Source organism: Tripterygium wilfordii, chromosome 13, assembly GCF_013401445.1.
Source record: "Tripterygium wilfordii isolate XIE 37 chromosome 13, ASM1340144v1, whole genome shotgun sequence".
Lineage (NCBI taxonomy): Eukaryota > Viridiplantae > Streptophyta > Magnoliopsida > Celastrales > Celastraceae > Tripterygium > Tripterygium wilfordii.
Genome location: NC_052244.1, coordinates 15880421 through 15899420, shown reverse-complemented (window position 1 = coordinate 15899420; position 19000 = coordinate 15880421). Strand labels below are relative to the sequence as shown.

The following is a 19000-nucleotide window of genomic DNA, read 5'->3' as shown; positions in this document are numbered from 1 at the left end:
AGTTGAGAAAGTTTGACCTAATCCACTTGAGGTATTGTCCTACACTATTTATTTGTTATTTGTATGATTTTGTTTGTCATTAAAAGATTCTCAAGTGTTAAGATGGACAATGTTTAACACATGGTTTGCTTCTATCAAATCCTAAACCTTAAACCCTAAAATCTTAAACCCCAAACCCTAAAATTGAAATCATAAAACCCAAATATTAAAATCTAAATTCTAAATCTTAAACTCCTATATCCTAAATCGACTTTAATCTTAGTCAAGGGGCTTAAACGTACATGTACTTCTATTAACTCCAATAAGAACGTCGATACTGAGAATTCCTTATATAAATAAGTATTATTTGTTATGATGATTTGACGTAAAGTCACTACAAACGATCAAACTACGAACAAGCTATAACAGAAGGCAATGGTTATGCAATTTATTAACACCTTGGCAGTCCTAACAAGACTTAACATTTTCTTCTTCTTAGTTGATAACAATACATGCATGATTCTCGGAGGATCAATAACTTCCAATAATCAAAATTATTATGAGTTTATTCCCGAAGAAATAAACCGCGGCTGCAAGCCTTGAACTATATGTCAAATCCAGTGATATCATTACCAGTAGAAAGATGCTGAATACAAGCATCAGAATGCTTTCCTGAATCCCAAAACTTGATTTCACAGTGCCTTCTGAGCAGAAGGATCTGATGTTGGCAGCTCGGCATACATATCCGATATGGCTTTTGCAAAGTATTCCTTTGCTTGAGGTCTCTTAACCTGCAAGCAATTGACACAACAAGAATCAGAAATGTCAACTCTCTGTAGTTCTGTTCCACTCTCAGATCACAATTACCTTAAATGTTGGGGTGAGGAGACCATTTTCCAGAGTAAAGGGCTCTGGCACCAAAGTAACGGCTTTTGCAAATTCAAAGCCTCGCAGCTGCAGCAAAATCAATCAATGGTTTGAGCTAAAAGTAAAGTTCATCTACAAAGTATGGACCATATGGAAAGTTTATCAGATGCATTGCCTGCGCTTCTCGTCCAACAGCATCCATGTCGGCAAGGACAGCAGCCCTTGCTCTTGGATCACTGCAAAGTTGTTCCAAATTTGTGTTCTGTACACACACGTTACAGAGAATGATTAATATATAATGATGGGACCTTGATTATCGTATCGTATCTTATCCACCTAGATGCATGCGTAACACAAAATTGGAGACAGCTTAAATTCTCAAGTGTCTATTCCAAAAGATTTAGTGCCTCGCAGCCCAACACAAGGATACCACATGAAGCAACTAGACTGGAACAAATCAACCTTTGTATTAAGAACTTTGAATTTGATGAGGAGAATTCTGAGGACATAGCCAAATTGCAAGATACACATGATGTTATTTAAGCACATCATGACTCCATAACTTCAGTAGTACATTAAATAAAAGCAACCAAAGATTGGTAAAAAACGTCCCCTTTCCCCCCCACTCGAATGCAACAACAGTACAAAGCCAATAAATTTGTTTCTGCATGAGTGACAGAAGCCAAACCAGATACTACCTTGATACCTTCTGACACAGCCCAGGCTTGCAGCACATCATGGTCCACTGAAACTATAGCTACCAAAGAAGAATTGAGGCTGTCACCTAGCAATGTGAAGTCAAGAGTCAGCCGGTCCGGGGGGGGGGGGGGAGGCAGAATCATAAACACAAAAAACGCAATTACGTTACCATATATGAAGCACTGGGCAATAAATTTGCATTTAGCATAAACATTCTCAATTTTCTCTGGAGCTATGTACTCCCCTTGCGCCAACTTGAAAATGTTCTTCTTTCTGTGACAACATATGAATTTTTGGTTAATATGCTGAAGATATGTATATCCAAAGTGAATTGGAGGCACTCCAACTATGACATCATGAAAATGAGGTATCTTTTGTCCGCAAGTTCCATGGTCGATTCACACAGTATAGAACAGCTGAACACCACTCACATAAGTAGAATTTTAAAAATAACTACCCATTGATCCAACATAATGATTAAGCCAAAACAAACCCAGAAGTTGGCTGCATAACCTCCCGATAGGACACTCCTATTTTCATCTCGCACATAAAGCCTAGAAATGCAGAAAAGTCAACTTTCATCATCTCCATGGGCACATAAGTATACTGATGACTCAGACTGGATATACCAATTATATCTAACCAACAACTCCCAAACATGAGACAGTTATAAAAGTCTAGGGAGATGCAAAATGTGCCAACGATTTACCAATTTTGGTGAGTCCAACCACAATCAATTCAATTCAATTCAGGAACATAACCTAGGAGGGTATGATCTCACCTATCAATAATCTTCAGACGACCTCCAGGTAGCCACAGCCCTATGTCTCCGGTATGAAGCCATCCATCTTGATCAATTACTTCTCTCCTGTCCATACCATTATATCATCAGATGAATTCCATATTATGCACAACCAAAATGAGCTAGTCAATAGGTAAGGTGAGTACGTCTGTGCTTCATCTTTATAATATCCTTGGAAAACAATGGGACCCCTAACACAGATTTCGCCACGAGGATATGGCTTATCCTCAGATGTATAGTTCATTTCTGTTACATCTACAAGCTTTATTTCTGAAACAGAACGACAAACAATGAACTCAACCTAAGGAATAGACAAAACAAGTGAAGAAAGACTCTATAACATGTCTAAAATTATTGTCAACAACTCACCACAAGCAGGATTAGGAGAGCCCACATGACCAGATAGGTTGTCACCCTCATCAAGAGCACTTATAACACATGATGTCTCTGTCATCCCATATCCTTCCGTTACTATCCCACCAAAGCAACTGCATGGTAATTCCAATGTAGCAATCAAACAAACATCAGAAAAGAACACAATGTCTGCCTAGCCATTCAAATTGCTAAGTACAACTGACTTACATCTTCAAAAAGTCCATCACATCAGGAGACAAGGGTGAAGCACCTGAAGCAACGAAACGAACGCGTCCTCCAAGTTTTGCCTTTATTTTGTTGAACACCAATCTGTCCCACATTGGGGATGGATTCTTACCTGCAGCAAAAGGTCAGAAAAGATGTCTTGAGTTGAAAAATGCTGGACAAATTAACATTGGGTTTCATCCCCCAAGAGTAGAACTTAAAAAAGGACTCTTAGTAAGAACCTCAAACTCTTCAGTTAAGAACTATAATATCACTCAACCACCAAAAGCATAAAGGAACTACTTTCTTCAAGAGCCCTCACGATGCAGACGCCTACATTAGTATTACTGCACAGATTTGATGCAAAACAAAATTTCTGCACTTCTAAACCCTCATGATTAAGACATACAACGAGAGATATTTATATAGAATGTTACTAGTACAATAAATAAATATATCACTGCCCCAATTCCTTCGTCTCTTTTCTTGAAGTTTTAAAATCAAATTGACACAGAACCACCTACTTTCCCACACTTCCACACATCCAACCCCAGACTTTTTGAAAATAAGTATGGTTCATTATTCTTCACACTCGGATCTTGATACACATTTAAAAATTGCCATCAGAATGAGAATGAAAGAGAGAAGTCTGTTTCCAAAGAACCAGAAGTTTGTGCTTCCCAGTTTTTGCTATTAGAGGTTATAAATTATGAAATATTAATATATTTGTAATATGGAAATTTCACATGCAGAGCACAGTATCAAAAAATAGAAAAAATTATTTCATGCTACATTTCAATAGAAACCACAATAGGATTTTTTACCATTCAACATAGCATTCTTCTTAGCATTGTAAGCTGAATTAAATAACCTCTCTCGTAGTCCACCAGAAGTCTTTACAGCATTCATAATGCTGCCAAACAAAATATTTGAACAATGAGTGCATAATCATTTTAGCCATTAGTGAGTAAAATCATTTCAAGAAACAATGGACGAGATTTTACCCTGCATATATTCTATTATATAGTCTAGGTACACTGCAGAATATAGTCGGTCTCAGAGCAGCCATATCATCCATTAGCTTCAAATTATCCTGTTGGCAAAGATTGGAAAATAGGGCCAGTCAATTAAACATGGAATACATTATCCCAAAAGCTTAAACATGGAATACATTAAACCAGCTCCCTTCTCCTGCTTTCCCAATATGGTGCTCAATTATGCAAGGCTCATTCTAAGAACAATAATTAGTTAAAAATGCTAAAACACTAAGTCTATCAACTATATTACCACAGATTTTGGGATCTATTCACCTAGTAAGAATATCGGCAACGCTATCAAAAGTACAAGATATTCACTCAGGCTACCAACAATTATTTAAGGGTACAAGAAATGATTGGAGCAGTCTCATACCCCTTGGTAGAAACCAACAGCAACTCCAAAATATACTGTCATGACCTGATTCGCCCTTTCGTAAATGTGTGCCAAAGGAAGATAGGAGATATAACTGAAAAAAAATACTGGTAATTTAAGTACAGCATAGAACTTCCAAGTAAGCTGACATAACGCAGCAACACCCAAGTATGTCATGCCATAGCTCAGATTATGAATACTTACACATCTGATGAGTTGAATTTCATAGAAAAAGTGGCCCCAGCGACATTTGCAATCAAGTTCTCGTGGGACAAAACAGCTCCCTTCACAGAGTTACTGAACATTAAATCTTCATTCTGTTGCTATAGTCAAACCATTTCCAGAAATACCATAACCCTTAAAATGAAATTGATAGTGAATGGGAAGAAGTTATACTTTAGGAGTCCCAGTTGTACCACTTGTGTAGCAAATGGTAGCAACATCATCAGGTTTTGGTGGGCAAAAGGGCTGAACATTGCTACGGCCCTAAAAGGAAATCATTGAATAAACAAGTATGTTAACAACATAGCAAAATCAGAATAATATAGTATAATATGACCACGAAATCTTTGAAGCTACACCATGATGAAATTTGCAGCTATAAGAATCCTGAAAAGCATACATTACAAGAAAAAAGTATCAAGCTTTTAATGACGGACAAAATTAAAGTAAAACGCTTTTGATGATTGACAAGATCATTTGCACATAGCATTATTCTCTCAAGCGAACCTGTGGCCAATGGTAGAGTTGCAAGGGTGCAACCTAAAGGTCACACGTTCAATTCCAGAAACACCCTCTCCACATATTATGTTGGGTGGAGAACTAAGTTGACTAGGGAGGCTCATTAGTAGCCTCTCGATTCATATTCGGAAAGGGTGGCCTTCCTGCCAGCATCACATAACGTCTAAGGTTGGAATGGAACCGGGATTAGTTTCTGGCACGATAAGTGGATCAATGATGTTCCCCCTTCAAGTTCAATTCCCCGTCCCATTTAGGTTAGGGTGTAGTAAAGATGTTATGGTTAGCGACCTCAATGATGGTGTCTCCTGGTCCTTGTGTTTTTCTAGGGAGGCCCAAGATTGACAAATTGACCTCTTCATGACCTTTTGGCAGACTACGATCAGTTGACAAGTCGTGTATATGAGGATGACCAGATGTGTTGTTTACTCTATGCTGACTCAATCTTCTCAGTCAAGTCCTGATACACTTATCTTATGATGATGACATATATGTAATTGCAAAGAACCCTCAGCAGAAAGATTCAAGAAAAATAAGTAGACCAAACATTATTGGCTCACACGAAATAAATTACAACAGTCACTGTTAAGAAGGGGAAATAAATAACTCGGGTTGCTTCAATTTTAATTACCCTGAGCATAAGTTGATTTATGTTGCTAGATACCAGGCAGAACACAACAATGAAAAACTGTAAACAATTACCTGATTAAGTAATTTCGAATACGCTACAACCTGAACTCCAGTTGATGATGGAAGGGATGGCATTTGTTCATCAATCCCTCCTACAACCTGTTTTAGAGGAAAAGCAAATGAAATACTTAAGTGGACAACAGTTTAATATCCTTCCTTTCTTGCTGATACGAAAGAATACAGTATTTCATCAAGAAAGATCAGGTTGGAATCAGAGACCAACATAAACAGAGAAGTTGGGAGAGTTTGCATACCACAATTAGACGTACAGTAGGAATCTCAGACAAGAAACTCAGCAACTGCCAATTAAAAGCAAGAGAAGTACATGAGAAAACCAAGCACCGCAGAGAAAAATAAAAATAAAAAGTCTACATGGATGAGATAATCCAACGAAAATAACAAATAAAATGCAAAAAGTTAATTGGTTACTGCAGTAGTGCAGTTTAATTTCTTAAATTGTTCTGAGTAAGAAGGCATAGATTGCATGAAGCAAACACAGTTCTAATTCTCACAATAATTACATGGGTGTTGGTTACCGTAGCATTTTTTGCTTTTGAAGAATGTTATTGTAGCAGGTACCTGCTAAAAGTGTATACATATGACAGCATAACACCTTGATCCAAATGCAAAAACTTACCCATCATTTCTGTTCAAATACGTCAACGCAGTCATTTAACAATGGCTTGTGGCCGAAGATAAGATTTTTACTCCAGTTAAACAAGCCAGACGTTGAGGAAACAGCAAGAAATAAAAATGTTATTGAATGTCACTCCAAATAAAGTCAATGAAAAAAATCGCAAAATCTAATCCCGTTTTCAGGATTAAGATGTTGACGTAGGATGAGTTTAAGTTATTCATTTTTTTTTTTTGAACCTAGAGTTTAAGTTATTCATGGATTACTAAGAACCATGTGTGTCCTCTGTGTTTGGCTCTCATCCAATAACAAGTATGTAATTACTAATTAATGACTTAAAGGGGGTAAAAAAACTCTACACAACAGCCATACGCGTATTCCAAAACAATATGACAATCCTTTTATATAAGCTCCCATCAATTATGTAAAAGCCTATTCAAACTTCCTTGAGAGAAGAACTTATTATCACTTTCACAATGATGACCATGCGGGCACTGGATAACATAAGCTAAACTTCGTGAACAACCGCCAGTCAATTCCATCAAATTCATAATCACAAAACTTGTTCATTAAGCATGGCAGCAACTGAAGGATCTTTATAAATTTCCAGTATCATACATGGTTTGAGACTAGAAATATAATCATCTCCCAAGCTTGATACTACATTCGTGCAACTGATAGGAGTAGGACTGATGTGGTTTTTAAGCTACTGGTGTAGATTTTAACTAGGATTGAGCAAAACCAGAAACCCTAACCCCCAAATCAGTCCCAATTGAAGAACCCTGGGACAAAAATTCCTAATTCGTATATTTCTTAAAACTGAAATAGAGCATCGAGCAAACAAGAAAATTTGCTGAATATTTAAATTAAAACAGTATTTCCCTCAATCTCTTAGGGTAGGGTAGGATCGGATAGATCACATTCCCCTCTCAATCTCTCACCGAGCTTGTAAAGGAATTTCTCATATTGCAAACTATTGCTGTAAAAATTTATCTCTCCCATTACTGAGGCAAGCAAGCCTTTAAATAGAAGTTACAACGAAATCCTAGCAATATAGGAAAACCTAGAAGGACATAGGCTGCATGGGCTACAGCTCCTTTATTAGACAAACGTAATTAAAAGGAACCCCCTTCTAAAAGGATTCCTGATCGTTAACAAAGTGTAATTAAAAGGAAATCCTCTCCGAAAAAGGATTCATGACCCTTAACAAAAATATTTAAAAAAATATAAGACCGGCTACTGTCCTGCATCAAGGTCAACCCAAAGATAGAATTATTTGAACTTACAGAATTCAGTGTCTGGGGAACACAAAATATTGCTTGAACAACCGCATGATTTGAAATATACTTCACAGCTTCTGGACCTGAAGAGAATAACAAAAAATAGTTTCAACATCAGCACTGCATACCAAGCAAGCTAGAAATCATATTTGAACTCCATATTTGACAGGTCAAGCACCAAGAGTGTCATATAAAGGAACAGATATATATGAATACGCTGAGCAGGCATGATCAACAATGAGCCACTCTGGTCTGTTGATAAAATACAATCCAACAGAAGACCCCTGTTATAAATAAACCAGCTACAATCAGATATTAAGCAAGAAAAGATTAACCCACTAGATGCTTATTTATAAATACAACTACTTATTAATAATTGAGCAAACTAAATGAAAAATAATAAGTTGAACCCGAAACAATTAATCATCTAAGTACTCTATGCATGTCCACCTTAGGTATTCCATAGTAAATTAGACCGGAACCTATTGCTGTCCGAGCAGTGCCTGCTTCTCCATATGTCATCCATTTATACCTGAAGGAATACACGTCAATGGCAGACTCAACTTCAACAAAAATAACGTGCAGACTACATTCAAGAGGAACAGAAACTCACTCTCCAACAGTTCCGTCAACCCTGATTCGCGTGCCTAGATATTTGTAATCTCGAAAAGTATCAACAGCACGACTATAAAAAAGGATGGGAAAAAGCATATTAGACTACATTTAATTGAAATAAAATAGATAAAGGTATAAAATTTTCAAATGGACGGAACAGCTGAAAAAAGAGAAACTTAAATGTAATTAAGCCAGCTTAAAGGGGAAAAAAGCATGTTTAACTCACACAAAATTATCATGTAGTGTACCAATTTCTGGATGATCAGGAAATCTACTCACAAGCTTCAAAGGGGAATGAGTTGACCTGCAAATAAATTATCTTGAGCTTTAGGAAAGGAAGGGGAAAAATAAAGAAAACTGAAAAAATTTCAGTAAATGTTACCGGTATACATTCCACTTTCCCGTCTGCAGTTTTTCTGGAAGGACAACACTGTACCCCTGCTCTGCTCAGAAACCAACACGACATTGGCAGCATTAATGCATACATGTACAATGAAAACATTACGAAAAAAGAAGAGGAATGTAACAGTAGGTAAAAGGGCAGTTAGTGATGCCGAATGCAACTATAGGTAAATTTAAAACGACACCGAGTGATTATAAGAGGCATTTTCACCCAAAAAATAGCACGGTCCCGTAGCTCACTATCACTATTGAGAACATATAGAATTTACGAATACAATATCATGCATGTTGAATGCATATAAATGATAATAGAATTCACCAGAGATAGCCATCAAATGCTTCAAGACAATGATGACTTCGATATTTTCCACTGCGTATTAATAAGTAAAGCCTATAATAAAGCGCAACTATTCAAAAATAGCAACAATTGGGCTTTACACGTTATAATCTAAACCAAATGTAGTATATTACAGTTTTTACTCTTACACTCCCCCCTATGTATAGGTTAGACTAACTTTTTAATTGGAGAGGTTCAAAACACAGAACATTTAACTTTTTAGGTGGGGATGATTCTTGAATGAAGGATCTACACTTGCGAAAGGCACTGATTCTATGTTGAATCATAATTTCATCCCAATGGCTTAACATGTTCAGTGAACAATCCAACAATACAAAAAAGAACTTGGTTTATATGACTCCTCCTAGAATACGTCATCAATACTAATCTCCTAAATTTAGAACCAGATGAGAAGGTTTAGCTGGCTTGATTTTAGATATTCAAAACTTGTTAAAGGCTTACAGTAATGCCCATAGCAAAATCTTAATTGGACTCTGTGATTAGCTTTGTCTCATTTTGGTGGAGTTACTTGAATTTTAGTGCATTGCACAATCACTGGGGGCTTCAAATCCAGTTCCACAGACAGGACAGGGGAGCTGAAATCCCCTTAATTCAAAAAAAACGTAAAGGAATAAAATTCCAGCAATCAAGAAAGGCTGAATAGATCTTGAACTTCATGTGGGAGAAAACAAAATGCAAAACATGATTCTTGTTTTAGCTGACATGGCAACACCCAAAGGAGCTTTATAATGTTGCAATTCATTCCAACCCAACACCAACATCATGACATCATATGAGTTTCTAATGAGAATTACATGGACAAAATCGATATACGGGCATTTCACAGAGAGAGAAAAAGAAAACAAATGAAAACCAAGCGCCCTTATTGATTACAAGCAATAATCAATTTAGAAAATTTTAATTCGGTGGCACACAAGTATTTCAGTTAATTCAAGAAAAAGTATTGCAGTACTGGGCTCCGCACCACCATACCATACGTATACCAACAAGGAATAAAGCGATGTTGCCTAGTGGTAGCAAACTCCCTACTTATTCAAAAAAGTAAGATATCCCTTCACTCATAAAGGTAAAGTTAAACAACTCTCATGCACAAAACTCTTGTGGTCAACGAGGTAGGGGAGATGCACGATGTCCGCAGAAGTTACCCCACATAACAAGTGGAGAGGCGATTTGTGATATCTAGTTTATACTACTGCAACTCTGCCACTAAGTCACGCACCCGTATGTTCCCTTTTGACTTAACAAAAAAAATCCAGGAATCTTTGCTTTCCAACAACAGTTCGCACCAAAGTAAAATGAAACCAAAAGTGAAATATCTTTAACAGGATTGTTCAAACAGGAACGCAAGGCCACTAGGGCACGTACTCGAGAGAATGCCCAGATTAAGAGAATTAAATTACTAAAGCCATCATAACGAACTAGAGTAAAACGAACAAATCCACACAACAACGATACGTTTATCCATTACACTGAATAACACAAAGTCAAAACAGGACAAAAACCGATAACAACATGTTTTCACTTCTCAAACAATCATTAACTCTCGAGATTTCAAAGACGAACAGATACAATTACAAATCAATACTTAAATTTATCGATCATACATGTAGTAGATATAGAGTTTTACCGGAGAAGAACTCGCCGGAGGTGGCGTTAGTACGGAGCTGGGAGGGAGAATCGCCGGATGAGACGAGGTGACCGTGGATGGCTTGAATGCGTCGTTGGGCTGAGGTCGTAGCCATGGCTTGGTCTTTCAATTCGCTGTTAGGTTTCGTCATCGAGATCGGAGGACAGAATGATAGGGAGACAGTAAATGCGTTTTGTGTGTTGGGATTGGGCACGCGTTCCTATGAAGACGATGGGGGATGATGAACTCTGTGGAATGGAACGATACGGTTGCATATGGTCGTAGACTCGGATTTTCCTTGCTTCAAAAGGAAACCATTATTTTACTATTAAGGAAAAAAAGTTTAATATGGTCCTAGTTGTTCGGGTTTCCTTACTTTAAGAGGGAAAACCATTACAACGTACAAAAATACCAAAAACAAAAAGAAAGATCATTAATTAAAGCCAAAATAATGACCCACCGAATCACATATTATTAATAATTAATAAATAAAAGAATGCCGGTGTGATCACTCTGCCCGGAATTTGACTACAGAAGTGTTTGAAATGCAATTAATCCTCTTTATGTGACAATTGGACTTCCTTACTTATTTTGGGTTAACAAGAATGTTAATTGGATTGCAGCTATCTCAATTATTAAGTTATATGTACATAATTTAATGTGCATGTGGAGTCAATAATTGGGATTATAGACGTCATTGCCTGACGTGTATACCATTAGACTGATGTGTATCCACATGATGCCATGATGGTAAGGTGTTTCTTGTCCTTAAAAAGAATTGGATAAGGTCACTTGGTTGAAGATATCTGCGTGACGCCATATTCCAAATATAACCTCAATCCCTATCGCGTACGGTGTTTAAACGGTGCAAGAAATTCTGAACACTTTTGAGAAACAAAAACATCGCTTCACATTTTAATATACTACTTCTTAAGAAAATCTCCAATTTACCATTTAATAAAGTGTTACTTTTTTTTTTCTTTTTTATTGGATTAGTGAATTCGTACCGTGACAAATGAACGTGCGTTGCCATCTGTTCATCAGTAGTTCATTCATGGAAACCAGTTCCTCTTAAATTATGCATAGAAGTTGAAGGTGGTGTCACAACTCAGAACTGGAATAAACGTAAGAACCAGCCTACTGCCTACCTTGGCGTGGTGGTGGGTCAACTGGTCAAGGGCTGGTACGAGGGAGGAGAAGAATATAGGAAACAGAAATAAATGTAAAATAACAGAGGAATTCTTCTCATTCCATTAACTTAAGGCTCCAACAAAAACAGAAATCCCTCCAAGTCTCCGACCTTGAAACTCGAAGGCCAACTTGTATCAAAGCATTATCAACAATCTTTACGATCCTCGTTACCACCATCACCTCAAAGCACACAAATTCCGATAGATGGACCTATAACTATACACCAATCAGGCCTAACTAAAGTGTAACAAGTAAGCTGAAAGCCAATTATTGTATTTTACTATTATCTCAGAAGAGCTCCATTAACTGCTGCGCTACATCTGCACCAACCAAACATGCAGATAGATTAGCAAAATTGTAACAGAAAAACATAAAAGATATAAATCCCCATGGTAAGGTGAACCCTTTCTCCAGTGTAAAGCTGACATACAGTCATGGGTTCAAGTTTCTGGAAATATTCTCTATGCCGTGCAAGGGTAAGGCTGCATACCACTTGCACTTCCCCGACCCCACATCCACTAGAGGAGACCCCACTATAGGGGAGTTATTTACCATATGCTTCCAGTATTCCCGAAGAAAATGAAGGAAAAAGACTTATAAAAGAGCGAAGCTGCTCAGTACGCTATAATATAACATATCTGTCCCACACCCACCATAATTATGATTTTCTACAGGAACAATAATGTAAAGGTTACCTTGGATAATAGCTTGCGCCGTCTGGAACTCTGGCCAGATATGCTGATAAGAAGCAAGATTCCAATTCAAAATTTTGGCAGCAAGGTAAACAGCACCAGCAGCGATATGGTGTGGTTTAAACTGAAGCCACAATGAGCTCCGAAGCCTGCAGAATAATATAAAGAACTACTTATGCATTCAAAAACATGGAAAACCATGAACTTTACTAATACAAATGGAAAATGGAAGCAAAGTCAAACAAACCATCTTGAGTAACACTTGACTGAACAGGCAGTGTGTTGTACTAAGTGCAAGTATTTCCACATTGGCATAACGACATTAACTACAAGAATACTTGAGATAAAGCATAAAACTTTATAGTCACGAGCTAGAGGACAACATAGCCACATAGTTTTAATTTGAAAGAGCTAGTCATTATTTCTTACCAACTACAAGAGCAGCAACACAGGTAGAATATTCATCTACAGAACACATCAACTCCCAGGCTCAATGGTGCTGCAAGGACTTTTTTAACTCCAGAAACATATGTAATCCCAATAAGTAAACATAACAAAAGAACCATCACATATTGCAAATAATCAAAATTCCTCATAGGAAATGTCTGCATCTTCAGCTCAACAGTCCAATCGTGAAAGGCTTGCGAACATGCATGCCTAAAAAAGCTCATGGAACATGCTGCATGCATGTCCGCTCAACTACAGAATACCACGATCTCACATCCTCGCATGAGAAGAGGGCATGGCAAACTTGTCAATTGCCACCAATTCGTGTAATGCACGTAGTTAAACTTAATGGGAACAAAATTGAAAGTTATAACAAAACTGCGTAAGGCATTAAGTAGAATAGATGCAGCAGGATAATGAACAATCAATCAAAAGGAGAAAAGGATGAGAAGAAGGGTAAAAGTATTCGAGAGAGAGAGAGTCATTGATCAAACCCCAAGGATAACTATATAGTATCAACCAGAAGCTTGCATCAAGGCTTTTTAATGCAACAAGTAATGAGCAAACCTAATAACCTAGGTCATTCTAAGCAACCATCTCTATCTTAATCTTAAATAAACCAAAGGCTTCAGGCTACTAGACCAGCCACCAAACAGGATTACAAAAGAAAGGGGAAAAAAAAGAAAGAAAGGTAAGAAATTGCTAACGCTCTAAATAATACATGAATTCTCATGGGAATCGCTATGAAATGAACCTATGCAATAACAATCTCGGAAATATATGAGAACAGCAGAGGAAAAATCCATATCGAAGAAATATGATTTCTCAGAAAAGAAGCAATAACTAGAACAAGTGGGACTGGGGAAAAAATAGAAGTGGAAGGAATGATATGAGGAAAAAAAATAGTAACATAATAAAATAATATGACATTAAGTATGTTTGTACATATATATAGAATAACTTCAAATACCAAACTGGCCAAAGTCATCATTCAATATTTTTTTATAATTGAAAAGGAAAGGTATTAAGGGGCACCAAGGGGGTGCAAACCATGTACAATCAATAAAGGATAATAGGGCCTTACGCTTACCCTTCTAGAGTAACTCATTGGTTTTCAATATTATTAATAAGCATCCAATTAATCTTTATGTTTTCCTGAAGGGTGTCTCATCTTTCTCATTCATTTTCTGCCCTTCATGTCAAAGATATTTCGTCCCGATGCATATACTTTTCCAATAGCTCCAGTGAGGGAAAACTTTTAATCAGAAAGGCAATCGTATATAAAAGAAAAGACAGAAGAACATATAGCTGTCTTACAAAAAAAAGGATAGAAACAAAATAATAATATATCCTGGGGTACTTGTGTTTGAGGTATATATATGGAGGTACAAAATATCTTTATAAACTTATATATAAAAAGCTCTGTATACCCAAGTATAATATGATTCTTCTTTGATAACAAACAAAAGATTTAGCAACATCATCACGCCCAGGTGAAACTTGCACATCAATAGTAAGCTCCCTTGAAAAAAAAGAAGAGAGACCCTAAGTCATAGTTCATGCTAAATTGTGCATGCATTAATAATATATACTAAATTGAAAATCTAAATATTTTAAAATATTTGATATAGAGAAATAGCAGCAAAGTGACTTAATGCCCATTTAAAAATTTGGCAATAAATCAAACTGGTTTTAAGTGGGGGGGAGGAAAGATTAAATTTAAATAAGAAAAGAAAATAATTTATCAAATGCCCCAAACCTTCTTTTTCCCAAAAAGAGGGGTGGAAAGACCACACCCTATGATGCCCTATACGACATATTGATCCCCGCCAAAAATCACTGATTTCCTCAACACAGCTTGAAGGGGCACCGAGCACATAGGAAGCAAGGCCACATAACTCAATGCTGGCAGAACTCTATAGGGATCATTTCAAATACTATGGACGGTCAGAGAGGGACTATATTCCCAAAATTGGTTCTGGGTGCAGTTATATTGGTTTACAGCAAGTGAACAAGTTGGACACTTGATATATCATAACAAAGTGATCCACAACATATCTGCAATTCAACTTCAGATGTAAAACAAAACTTTCCATGCACAGCATATCAATCCGCCAGATAATACTATGAAATAGGGCAGCACGCTAATCTTGTGAAGATCCTGCAATTATATGGCACCCCAAAAAAAATCAATATCCACACCATAATAATTTGGCAGAGTTGTTTCAGTATAAAAAGAAATTGTATGGACACAAAATCAAGTAGTTAAATAAAAAGAAGAAAACCAGTATATCGTCCCCCTCAGCCTTCGTTACCAAGAGAGTTCAACAAATCAGCATTTCAAACAAGCTACAAGCCAAAAATTCATGAGGTAGATAAACCATAAAAGAACAAGCCAATCTAATACGAGACACCATGTTTCTAGTTGATGTACTTCGAGGAAAGGCATGTACCCAGACCTTACGCATACTATCGAGGCTCTTTCCAAGAATTGAACCTGTGACCTCTAGGTTGCACCCCTGCAACTCTACCATTGGTCACATGTTCGCCTGTGAGTATTTACAATTCAAAAAGGACTATGTCACTCTTACAAAAATACTGGCCATGTAAGTATTTATCATCCAAAAAGGAATCCTTAAAAAAGAAAGCTTAAAATCCATTGAAATGAACAAACTTACCCTTCACTGATCAAGCGCAACGCCAAATTCACCAGAACTGTCTGTGAAAGACCTAATTTGTTTAGAATAGATGTAAGAGGAGCATATGGATGTTGAACATTAAGTTCAAAATTCAGAGTGGTAAGTATCATCTGCTCAGCCTCAATCACACGTTCACGATACTGTTCAAACCAGTCCTGTTGGGCACAAAATCCACTTCAAATTAGCAAGTATGTTCACATCAATGCATGAACAGCATTAAACTTCGTATTTTTTGCAGGGACATTAATACAGGGAGAAGGCCAAGAATTACTCACAACCGGAAGAATATAGGACAAGAAAGATATATCCTGCTTATGGAAAACTTCACAAGATGCTCTCAGTACGTTATTCAGAGGGCGTGCTGTCTCCTCAGACTTTGCAGCAAGAAAAAGGGCAGCAGTAGCAATTAACTGCACAAGAACCAGAATAAGAATAATGAGCACTCCCTAATGTTCAGGGTACATACCTACTACAATAAAATGTAACATAAACGCACATATATAGGGAAAAAGGATGGAACGCTTCAAAATACGAAGATCTTTTTTTATGGTTCAAAATATGCAGATAAATGGTTAACACATTTGGTATGGTTCAGAATATGTATAACACATTTCTTAAAATCTAAAATTCAACTACTAATCAAGTCTTACATTTCCTTTTGTTAATTCTTTCCTGAATCCAATATCTTTCTTAAATCCAAGAGCACGTTTGAAAATATTACATATCACCCAGTTATTCCCAATAAGAGAATAACAGCCCAACTTAATGAGAAGCATCAGTTGAACATTTTGAAACATTTGCTCTAGAAGGTTACACTTTTTTTGGAAGTACAGGAGCGATTCAAAAAAAAAAAGAGATTATTAAGCCCCTCAAAAAACAAAAAAGGTGTTGAGGAAATCAGAACTCACAAATCTATCATGGCAAGCATGCGAACGTCGAGCAAAAAACCTGTGGCACAGAACCATGGTGGTGCCGATGGTGGTTTGTGGCCTGCAAGATAAATGGTACATTTGATCAACCATACATCAAAAATCCAAAGAAAAAGGAAAAGGAGCATTAACTATTAGCTCATCAAAAAAACTTCACAATACTGGAGCTAATGATAACTAGTTAATTTCCATATCTTTTTAACTAAAATAGATCAGCGAAATGCTGTAACAAGAACAAAATTCAGAAACACAGGGGATGAGAGCTCACAACTCGAGCCGCAATCCGAGATTCTGAATGAAAGCACAATATGAATATCGCAAATGAGTTTCACGAAATGCATCAATTCCATCTCTCCTTGATGGGGAGTGTCTCTCAATCTCATCCCTAGACATAAAGACTTGCTCATCTTCTTCCAATTTTGAACGGTCTCGTTTGCCACAGCCAGATGTCGAGGTATCAACATTGCTTCTAGCAAGAGAGACCTGAATTGTACTGTTGTTGCACATAGATGGAGCAGCAGCTTCATAAGTGCCGCAAGATGGCAAATAGTGTCCACCTGCAGCACCATCTCCCCAAGTAGAAGCTGAAAATTTTCTCCTTTTCGAAGATGGCATGGCATTCGGAGGCTGAACATGGTTAACATGATTGACATGCTCCCTGCCATTCAAAAAAAAGTCCTGATAATCATCGTAGCTCCTATAATCATTGCAATGGTTATTCCTGCTCCAATTCCCAATGTTGTTGCTGTGGCTATTTATATTGAAAGAAGACCAGTGATGATCATGGATGGTTCCTCCTTGTGAACGGTAATTCCGCGCAAGAGACATTGCTTCCTGAAAGTTTACACCAAAAAGTAAAAAATAAAAAACAAACTAAGTCAATAAGACATTACCTCGAAACATCATAGATATTGTCATATGATTTGAGAGCTGTATCACCTAATGATGTTTTAAAAACTTTGCGGTGATCTTCTCAAACACTTTGTGATGTACCTTTGCTTTTCAATTTATATAGAACATCTTCTACAACAAAAACAAGTAGTTCCTAGATTTTACTATATGTCTGCTTCAGTTCGTGTTGTATGTTAAAATACCACAATAAAACTGCCAATGACCAACCAGTGAAGACTGCAAATTCAAATTTCCGGCTAATTTGAAGACTATCAAACAAAATCACCAAGATTATCCAAGGCTGATCATTCATAATCAACAACAAAAACTTTACAAACTCTGTGTTTACACCAGGGGAAAAAGCGAGAAGAGACGGACAAGCAAAGCAGCAGATCTAGTACCTCCATAAAATAAAATTCGATAAACAACAACAAATTAAGAAAATTCACCCAAACAAACGCGAAAATTAACGATCAATTATCACTTGCTCGCATAACAATCCAATTGAACAATCGAAACCCTTGCAAAAATGATCAGCAACATGTTTAACAACAATCAGAGAATTCCACATCAATTTTCACCTGGTTAGAGAAGAACACGAGATGCAGAAACCGCCGTGGCCGAGATCGAGTTTCAGATCGAAAGTGAGACGAGGTTAGGGTTCGCGAGAGGATAAAAGGCGTAAAAAAGAGCCAATGAAAAGAGAGGAAAGAAAAGAAAGGAAACCGAGAGAGAGAGAGAGAGGAGTCAGGAGGATAAAAGTAAAACCAAAGAGAAACTGGTGCCCGATGGAGCGGAGGCTTGCCTTTTTATGTGGCGATGCCTAAGCTAATAGAGTCGTAAGCCGAGTTAGCCAAAACCGGGGGGTTCTTTTGGGTGTTTGGACAAGTAATTAGATTAGGTCAGCTCATCTGCTCGTGTTAGGCGAGCCTGTCCAACTCAACTCAATCTACTTCGAATTAAAATTGCTTTAATATTACGCCACCTACTTTTCGTCCAATACTAGATTTGGGTTTGGATATGGGCCATCCAAGCTGTACTTGGACCAGGTCCACTAATCTACTAGGCCGGCTGCTACAGAGCCCAATTGGTCAAGTAATTTGTGGGTTCAGTCTAGTAATTAGAGTTGTAGCGGCTGTTACTTGCCTACAAATGGAAGTAATTAGAGTTTTAACATTTTAAATTTGTTGTCTTGGGCTGATCACATTTCAAAGACAATGGATGCTGTCGCGTTTCAGTTCAATGTGGACTGAGATTGCAAATAAGACAAGTCCACTCGAGCGAAGGGTATTGTGCTCGAGCTAAACGACGTCCAGAATGTGGGCACTCGAGGAACTGGGCAAGACGCGTGAGCGAACATGTGTGCTAAAGCAACTCGTGTGTCTGTGCTCAAGTGGAATTCAAGGAAACTTCAAATTGCGTGTGTTTTGGAAATTTCTGTTTACGTATTTTTTTTAAAAATATGAGTCCA

At 37.3% G+C, this 19000-nt stretch overlaps 2 protein-coding genes across 5 annotated transcripts; both read right to left on the bottom strand.

Moving 5' to 3' along the window:
- Nucleotides 1–402: 402 nt before the first annotated feature.
- LOC120013190 (long chain acyl-CoA synthetase 6, peroxisomal-like) lies at nt 403–11015 on the bottom strand. The gene is made up of 23 exons (XM_038864922.1): nt 10681–11015; nt 8676–8736; nt 8520–8597; nt 8292–8363; nt 8129–8210; nt 7857–7962; nt 7685–7761; nt 6019–6063; nt 5777–5863; nt 4733–4822; nt 4541–4620; nt 4337–4430; nt 3931–4019; nt 3751–3839; nt 2930–3059; nt 2717–2835; nt 2494–2617; nt 2327–2413; nt 1715–1818; nt 1545–1630; nt 1022–1108; nt 847–933; nt 403–770 (listed from the first exon to the last, which is right to left on the bottom strand). Exons 1-23 carry the CDS (start codon nt 10829–10831, stop codon nt 672–674), a joined length of 2124 nt encoding a protein of 707 aa, XP_038720850.1. The 5' UTR covers nt 10832–11015; the 3' UTR covers nt 403–671.
- An 886-nt stretch (nt 11016–11901) lies between these two features.
- Nucleotides 11902–18327, bottom strand: LOC120013926 (cyclin-T1-5-like). 4 transcript variants are annotated; one of them, XR_005471498.1, is made up of 8 exons: nt 18111–18327; nt 16907–17472; nt 16618–16699; nt 15985–16119; nt 15689–15864; nt 12993–15171; nt 12567–12900; nt 11902–12191 (listed from the first exon to the last, which is right to left on the bottom strand). XR_005471498.1 is itself a non-coding variant. In XM_038865911.1 (7 exons), exons 2-7 carry the CDS (start codon nt 17464–17466, stop codon nt 12160–12162), a joined length of 1131 nt encoding a protein of 376 aa, XP_038721839.1. In that variant the 5' UTR covers nt 17467–17472; nt 18111–18326; the 3' UTR covers nt 11902–12159. The 4 variants fall into 4 exon arrangements, 1 of the variants encoding a protein (XP_038721839.1); XR_005471499.1 differs by having other exon boundaries at nt 12567–12889; XR_005471497.1 differs by having other exon boundaries at nt 12567–15171.
- Between the last annotated feature and the right edge of the window lie 673 nt (nt 18328–19000).